General features: G+C 52.1%; 1 protein-coding gene across 1 annotated transcript; it reads left to right on the top strand.

The window, feature by feature from the left end:
• Positions 1-561: 561 nt before the first annotated feature.
• Positions 562-4996, top strand: LOC131086641 (uncharacterized). Its single transcript, XM_058029725.1, has 2 exons — positions 562-1432; positions 4971-4996. Exons 1-2 carry the CDS (start codon positions 562-564, stop codon positions 4994-4996), a joined length of 897 nt encoding a protein of 298 aa, XP_057885708.1.
• Positions 4997-9019: the final 4023 nt, after the last annotated feature.

The raw sequence follows: 9019 nt of genomic DNA, 5'->3' as shown, positions 1-9019 counted from the left end.
GCCCAGGACAGGTGGGTGTGCACTGACCTGCTCAGGAATGCTCTCGCTCTGTAATGGTGCACAAACACAAACACTCCTTCCTGCACATCCCATTCCTGTGGGTGCATCCGTGGGTGCACCTTTGTGAGCAGTCCTAAACACACATTTGGATGGATGTGGACATGCAGTCCTGCACGTGTCCTCAAGCCACCTAAGCCCATGACATGCTCACACACGTGTCCCCCCTTGCACGCTGCCCTGCTTGCTGTCCCCACCAGACAAAACTCCAGGGTGGCTTTGCTTTTGGCTGCCATCAGCACAAATCACTCACAGGTTGATCCCTGCCTCATCCTTGTAAACCCTGAGCTGTTTTCTTTTCCTTTCTGGGTCAGGTGGCACCAAACCACCCAAGGCAGGTATGGATGTTTTCTGGGGTATTTCCAGGGCGGCAGGAAGGCTGAGCTGAGCCGGGGCAGCCGTTGCTCCTATCTCGGCTCTCTGCCCATCCCTGGGACCACCCTGCAGCTGGCTCCATGCTGCTCCGAGCTGCTCCCCTCTATCGCTGCGTGCAGGTGCCGCGGCATGGGGATAAGGCCCTGCACCCATACAGAAGGCAGAAAGGCGGTGAGAGCGGGAGCGTGTCTGTCCCCTCCTGCGGGGACACTGTCACAGCACCACCGCCCTGCCCGCTGCTCCGCTCTCCAGCAGGAGCCCCCGGGGCTGTCCCGCTGTCCCGAGTGGGAGTCCCACCCGAGCCCTCACCGAGCCCGGGCGGGGTTGCGCTCCCCGGGCCGCCTCCTCCGGGCGGGCGCCTGCTTTGAACAGGCCTGGGGGCAGCCCCGCTCGCAGATAAACGGAGCATCAATCGCACCGCAGCCCCGGCGCCTCCCGCCGCGGGGCCGGGCCGGGCCGCCGCGGAACCAGAGCAGAGCCGGAGCAGCTCCGAAGCGGAGCCGCGGCCGGGGTGGTTCCGAAGCGGAGCTGCAGCCGGAGCGGAACCGGGGCCGTTCCGAAGCTGAGCCGCGGCTGGAACAGAACCGAGGCGGTTCCGAAGCGGAGCCGCAGCCGCAGCAGAACCGGGGCGGTTCCGGAGCGCAGCAGAACCGCAGCAGAACCGGGGCGGTTCCGAAGCGCAGCAGAACCGCAGCAGAACCGGGGCGGTTCCGAAGCGGAGCAGAACCGCAGCAGAACCGGGGCGGTTCCGAAGCGGAGCAGAACCGCAGCAGAACCGGGGCGGTTCCGGAGCGCAGCAGAACCGCAGCAGATCCGGGGTGGTTCCGGAGCGCAGCAGTACCTCAGCAGAACCGGAGTGGTTCCGGAGCGCAGCAGTACCTCAGCAGATCCGGGGCGGTTCCGAACCGCGGCCGTCCCTCCCTGCCGCCCCCGGCGCTGCCGCCAGAGGGCGCCGCCCCCGCCCCGAGCGGCCCCGCGGGAGCGCCGCGCCCGCCCCGCGGTTTGCTCATAACGGGGTTTAATGTTCATCATGTTTTACAAATAAAGTGTGTTACAGACTGTCCTTTCCCATCCTCCCTTTCTCTGCTCCTCCCCTTCTCCATTCCTCCCTCTCCTTTCCCCCTCTTCACCCTCTACAGGTCTTCCTGTGATGATCGCTGTGTTAAACCCGCTGTATCTGAACACTGCAGCTATTTTCCCGCAGAATTTTGTATTCTGGGGTAGAAAGGCAGAGAGACAGCTCGGTACAGCTGCTGTTCCCCCAGCTCGGCCAGGCTCTGGGGGTCTCAGTGCTCTCTGCAGGTTCCCATTCCCTGGAATGTGAGGGCAGGGGGTTCTGTGCCTGTGGTCAGCAGCTCCCCGTTGGCTCTGCCAGAGGAGCACAGGCAGCCGAGTCTCCTGGGATCTCAGCAGAGGTGAGGGGACTTTGTGAAGACTCACACTCCCCAGTGGCTGTGCTGATGCCCTGCTAATTACTGAGTTCAAATTAATGCCCCGCCAGTCCTGGAAACAGCCTCTTCTCCTCAGTCCCAGGCAAAGGCATCTCCCAGGGGCCTTCACCTTTTGTCCTCAAAACCTGTTCAGGGCTGGTTCCGAGAGGAGCCTGTTCTGAGCTGCTGTGGCACATCGGCACTGTGGCATTGTTCAGCCCTTTCCCATCTATCCTGTCCTTCCTGCAGGAGCCCTGGATCCCTGTCCCCATCTCAGGGTACTCAGCAGCATCCTGAAGGGGCCAGCAGCCTCCAAAGCTTCAGGAATGGGTTAAACTTCCCAAAAAGCTCTTCTAACTTCATTATACCCTGAGAAATGCCTTTTTCAGGTCTCTCACATGAAATCCCTCTGGCCTTTCCATGTCCCTCTCGTTCCCTTTCCCAGCAGCAGAAGTCACTGCTCTGAGGAGACTGGGATGATTTCCCCCTCTCCTCCATTACCTGCATCTGTTTGCTTGGTTGGCAGCCAGAAAAGTGTCTTCACGCATTCAATCTTTTTTCCCCCTGCCCTTTATTTTTCATTTTATTTTCCTGCTAGCCCAAGGCTCCCGCCCGTTGTAGAGTCGAGGGGGAAGCATTCCGGCCAAATCCTACCCTTGTGTTATGGTAATCGCGGCTGCCACCCAGCAGATGCAGCTCGCTGAAATGAAAAGGCTGTTTAACAGGCAGGGAGAAGGAGAGGGGAGCTTTTGTGTGGCGTTCGCCAGGGTTGGAGTACACTTGTAAAGCAACAACTGGAGCTCGTTGAAAAGAAGTGGAGGTTATTAGGTTCATTTCACTTACTGCCGATGGCCCCGTTATTTTTTTCCCCTTCACATTCCAGGTTTTTGCCCTGGTTCTGAGAGGGAAGAGGAGAGAGATGCACCTGAAAACCTGCTGCCTCTGCTGCTGACCGTGGAAATAGGGCTGGCGCCTGCTGGCAGGGCTCTGCTTGATGCTCAAAGTTCAAGGATGTTTAGGACGGTTTCCTGTATTGGGGATGCTCCTCCCTCTGCCCAGGGCCTTTTCTTTTTCCCAGTGAGGATGTGGGGATGAAGGAAATCACCTTCCTCAGGTGATGCTGAGCAGGGGTGCCCTACTGAATGCAGGCTCTTCTCTACCCCTTGGGGACCTGGACAGTCATGCAGGGTCATCCTGCTCATGGCACCTGGCCTTTCCTGGTGCTCCTCCTGGTGCTTGGTCCTGCCTGTTGTGAGACAGCAAAGTTAAGAAGACTCAAGAGCACATTAATTGTGCTGGGAGATACCAAACACAGGGCTTGTCAGCAGCAAAGGTGGTTCAGAATTTGTCAGAGCTTGGACAGCAATAGGTGGCTGATGGGGAGGAAAAAATTCAAGTGACTGCGGAAGCTGGGATGGTATAAACTGCATCCTTGGGGGTTATAGTCTTGTTTTGGATGGGAGAATGACAGAAAGTAGTGCCATGGGGTTTTTATCTTCCCCCAGGTAAGTGGGGACAAGAAAATTATTAGATGGGTTGGATTTCTGTCCCTGGTTCCCTCTACCTACCTATCCACCCTTCTGTCTCAATGCATCTTTCACCAGCCCTCTTTGCTCTGAGAAACAGCAGTGATCCCTTCAGATGCCAGCAATAAAATCAATACATTCCCTCTCCAATTCAGGTAGCTGTCCATAAATCCTCCCACATTCAGGCTGGTCTCCAAGGACCCCCACATCAGCTGGGAACCTATTTAATCAGCTGAGATGATCTGTGCTGTCTGTTGCCCAAGGCCCTTTGCACTCTTTGCCTGCTCGCTGAATGACGCTCAGTCCCCGAGGGTTCAGCCAGCCTGGCCCATTCTGTGTGACAAGGCTCAGGTGAAAAATGCCTGGAGCTGGCAGTGCCCAGGCTGCTGAGAGGAGTCCCAGCCCCTCTGCCAAGGCTTTATCACCACCACATCTCCCCCTGCTTGGCTCTCTGCAAAGCTCCATAAACCCACACCAGCGTGAAGAGCACCCAGCCTGGTGCCAGGGCAAGAGAATTATGGCTCTTTTTGGGAGGGCTTGGCAAGGGGTGTGTGAAACCACAGCCTCCCCCTCCTGGAGCTGCAGGCTTGATTTTCAGCGTATTTTAGCGGCTGGGAATCAGTTCCATGCAGCAGCTTTGTGGAGGGACTCCTGGAAGAGGTTTTCCATGCTGGTCTACCCCTTGGAAACACAGAACTCAGCATTGCTTAGGATATGGCCTCCAGGAAACAAATCTAAAGCTGGCCCAAAGCTGCAGGACTCTTGGATTGGTTTCCAACCAGGGAAAGGCTGCAGTGCCACCTTTAATAGCTGAGATTCTCTCCCAGGCTGTGTGGAAGTTGTGCTGGAGATGCTTCCCCTGCTCTCCAACAGCCTCCAAGCATCACAGACCTGATCCTGCCAGGTCCCTGCCCCAACCCCATCCAGCCCTGGCCCAAGGGGTCAGTGTTTCCAAAGGCTTCTGCACTCCATAAATCACAATTTAGCACGGACCACCATCAAGACAGACAAAGTAACCTAATCTGCCCCCATATTAGGGTGCTGGAAAACAATAATCCAAGAAGGAAACACATTATCTGGCCTTGTTACTTTACAAAGTAATTTAAATTAATTTTTCCCTAGAGTGGTTAGGGAGCACTGCAACTTGCCCTTGTCTATTCTCTCCAGCTAATGAAGCTTTACCAGAGGCTGCTCGTGAATTCCTATTAAGACCTCATCTTAGAGGTTACAGGGCAAAGCAATTTCTGCTCCTGGGAAAAATGCCTATGAATTTGTAATTGTAAGTCCATGTTTGATAGGGATTAGCATCTGAAAGGGGTAGAGTGGTGGGTAGCAGAGAAAACATTATTTCAATTAGCTGAAGAAAAGCAATTTAACATCTGATTATAGTTTACACTTTTAATTTTCTCCTATTTCTCCTCTATTTTTTCCTAATTTTCTGGCATCTGAGGTAATTATTTCCTGAAACTTTCCACCCTCACCAGACCAGCCATCTTTCCCTTCTCCTCCTTTCATCCATCATAGTTGAGATTCACATGTACATGGTTGCTGAGGTGAGTTTTTCCCTTTCCCTTCTCTCCAGATTCACTGAATTTGGGGCTGGTGTAGAGGATGCTGTATCAAATCATACTGAAATGGGACATGATGTTTCTCTTCATGCCAAGGAGGTGCAAGATGAGGAAGAGGAGGCTTTACTCCACATCCAGGCTCACATCAGGCTTGTGCCCAGCAGCTTGACACAGTGCCAGCGCCCGACTCTCCTAGGCAGAGCCCCAATGCCTGAAGATCCTCTCTGTGCTCAGAAATCACTTCCAATTCCCTCTTTTCCTTAGCCTGGAGCTCAGCTGTGCTCCATCTATTTTCTCGTGGCTTCTTGGTCTCCTATTTCCTAATGACGATGCAATCAGTTTTCAGGCAGGAGATTCCTCATGAGGAGGCTTGTTGTTATTTAAGGGAGCTCATGAAATCCATCCTTAATGAAAGGACAGGAGAAAACCCTTCCACCAAGTTACACCGAAGCCTGAGATTATCATTTTTATGGGCTCCCAATCTTTCCTGCCTCATGTCTTATCAGCAAATGCAGCTGGAGGCTTCAAAAACCCTCCCAGCTTGCTGCTGATTTTATGGGATGAAGATTAGAGATGATCGGATAGCGAATTATTCATTCCATTCGATATCCCTGGGCAGGAGGGAATATCCAGAGCAAAGTCAGCTCCTTTCTCCCTCTCTGAGCGTTGGGAACCTTCCTATCTGCCACTCCAGCAGCGCAGCAGCGCTTCCCCCCCGTGCTCAGAAGTGATTAGGGGTGCAGAATTCCCTCTGAGCAGATGGAGCAGCCAGGGGGAATCACAGAGGCAGTAAGGCAAAGCAGAGGCAGGTGGGGTTTCTTCTGGCTGCAGGGGTTTTTGGTTTGATTCCTCCCTTCCACCTTACTCAGAGGTGATTAGGGGTGTAGAATTCCCTCTGAGCAGATGGAGCAGCCAGGGGGAATCACAGAGGCAGTAAGGCAAAGCAGAGGCAGGTGCGGTTTCTTCTGGCTGCAGGGGTTTTTGGTTTGATTCCTCCCGGCCCTCCCAGGCAGGGTGGATCATGTGGGTGTTTTCTCAGCCTGATTTTCCAAGGTTCTGGGGCCTGAGGCTGATGTGAAGGGGCTGTCAGAGGCCTGGCAGCTCCTGATAGCAGGGACAGAGGAGCAGGGAGCTCAGGGGGGACAGTGGAGAGACCCCATATCTGCCATTGGATGGAGGAGCAGCAGCATCAGGCCCCTGCACAGGGAATGGAGGGGGTGAATGCTGCCCAGAGATCCATCCCAAAATCAAATGGGGTAAAAAACATCACCCAGAATGTCCCATGAAACACCCATGGGCCACAGTGGGGCTGCTGAGCCAGCCTTAAGGGCAAGGGAAGGCCATGGATGCCTTTGCCAAGCCATTGACGCTGGGGTGTTCAACATAAATAAGAAAATACACATAAATAAGAAAATACATGGCAGTCTGAAGGCATTTTTAAAGAGGAGAAGCCGGGTACAGAGCTGTGGTAGATGAAAACCCAGAGCAGGAGATGCTTTTTTCTGCTGCCTTTTACCCACAGTGGCACACTGAGCCAAGAAAATGCCCTTTTCACAGTGGCTGTAGCTCCTGCTTCTCTCCTGGCAGCATCCAGAGCAGGCAGGATTTGAAAGAACAGTGTCAATGGGAAATGGGAGATCCCTGGCACAAGCAGAGAATATTTGGTTTGGATGGTAGATGTCAAAAGAAACAAGAAATTTTACTTTTGATTTGTGTTTGGGTTTTTGGGTGTTTTTTTTTTTGGTTTTTTTTTTTTGTGCGTTTTTTTTTTTTTTTTTTTTTTTTATGTTTCATAGCAGCTATTGAAATGTAATAAATTTATAATTACATTTCTATGAAAAACCACAATCTTCTTTAGGGAATGTTCAGGTTTGCTCTCCTATAATATTTTTTTATTTTTATGACTTTGTCTGGGAGACAGGGAGGAAATGGAGAGGATGAAAGAGGGAAGGAAGGAGGGAGGAAGGAAGGAAGTGAAGGAGGTGAAGAAGAAAGAAAACAATTTCCATTAAAACACAGAGTCCCACAATGTTTTTCAAAGAGGCATCTGTGCTTTGAGATATATCACCCAGGAACTTTGCTTTGAGCAAATATTAATTTTTCCTAAAAGTTATGTATTTTTTAGGGGAAATAATCATCAATTTTCGGAGTATATGAGTGTAAAGCCTGAAATTCCAATCCGTGCGTTGTGTAAAATCTGTTTTACAGGCCACTTCTCACGTGGGCCCTTGAAAGAGCAATGAGCTGGCTCTGGCTCCACTTGGCTTTGCCCAAATGCTGCCAGGGGGATTTGTCCTTCCGTGCCTCAGTTTCCCTCAGCTCTAAAATGGACCTGTAGGGCTTTGCCTCACCGTGGCTGGGTTTTGCTGGAGACTTAAATGAGAGAGACAGCACGATTTCCATCAGCCAGCAGCAGAAACACACAGTTATTTATCATTGCAGCTTCCAAGCCACAGCCAGGATGCCAAAAGGAAAACCTGGCTGGCAAATAATTTGTTGAAATGTCAGACTTTGGCCCTGCAAGGAGGCTGCTACAGTGACCTGCAGCTTCTCATCCCCCCGGGCCAGACTCAGGGACTTGTAGCCAAGGAGGTGCCAGGGGAGCTTTGTCACAGAGGCACCTTCCTTCCTAACGGCTAAACGTGTTTTGGGAGCTTTGAGATAAGCACTGAGTGATTCCCTGGCCTCATCAGTGAGACAAAAATCATTGACTTGTCTTAAATGTCATATAAATGTGGGAACATGCAATTGGTAAAGTATTACTGGCTCCTCAGGATGGAGCTGATAGCAAGACCACTGTATGAAAGGCACGGACCCCTGCCTTAATCCCAGGGCCTGGCCTGTCATCTCCTGTCACCATAGCACTTGGATGGATCCTTGAGACCTCCCTGTCTTTGGGAAATCACCCCAGGCCCCCGGAGCTGTGCTCTGCAGAGCCCTGGGGTGATTACACAACCCAGAGTATGGAGGAGGAACCCGAGGAGCCAGCCCCAGGCGTGGCAGGGAGGGGACAGCAGCAGCAGAATGTCCCAGACCTTGAATTTCCCGGGGCCAGCAGCAGGACCAGCTCCTCCAGGACTTCTGATCTGCTGATAAACCTTCTGCTCCAAACAGCCAGGCTGCTTTTGCTGGGCTTTTGCAGAGAAAAGCAAGAGGCAGGCAGCAAAGATGGAGAGCTCTGCACGCTTTCCTACCCAGGTCTTGGGGAACCCAAAGTTCACTCTCATTTTGACTCATTCACAAGGCATTCCTTTTCCTCTGTGACATGATCAGATGGTTTTACAGGGCCTAATAATGGGCCCTTGTTGTGACACTTCCTTGCTGGAGTGGAAAGTCCCTGCCCCACTGATTTTGCAAGCAAAAATTAGTGGGGCTGGCAGTGGGGTTATCCCACACTGCAGCTGGGCCTGACCATGGAAAGGAATTTGGGAGAGAGTTGGGAACTGGCCTTCAATCTTGTACAGCTCAAGGTCAGATCTGCTTTGTCTTCAGGATAAATGGTATTATTGTAAATACAGGGTAAAGGGTTGAGGTGAAGAAGGGCAGTCCACTTCCAGTGGGTGAGCATTCCGAGGGTGCTGCACATTCCTGAACATGGGTCCCAGAGGATAAAGTGTTATTTGGAGCACCCAGGCAGGGTCCCTGGAGTGGAAATCAACAGACCCAAAGGCCTGGGACTCAGATGCTGCTGTGGGGTTTCAAAGATGCTGTGACACCTTGCAAGAAATGTGACAATGGAATCCTTGGCTCACAACTTTATAATTTCCTTCAGGAGCAACTGAAGTTTCTCAGCTGTGAAGCCAAATATTTTTTATTCTTCCAGTGGAGTGGGTTTGCCAGTCATCCAAACCTGACATGGGCTGGGAAACTGCTTAACTCGGGACCTGCAACTTTCTCTGCCCTGCAGCATTTGTGCAGCTTTTGTGAAGGACAAGCCTTGAGGCCTGCTGCAGCTCTTTGGCTGTTTCTACCTCTTCTGGTATTGAAGAAATTTGGGGCCAGCCCTGATGACTCAATAAAATGAAGGCTGCTCTATTTAATAGTGTCCCCATTAAACAAGGTG

This window comes from Melospiza georgiana, chromosome 9 (genome assembly GCF_028018845.1).
Source record: "Melospiza georgiana isolate bMelGeo1 chromosome 9, bMelGeo1.pri, whole genome shotgun sequence".
Lineage (NCBI taxonomy): Eukaryota > Metazoa > Chordata > Aves > Passeriformes > Passerellidae > Melospiza > Melospiza georgiana.
Note: the sequence above shows the minus strand (reverse complement) of the source record. Positions and strands in the feature narration are given on the sequence as shown.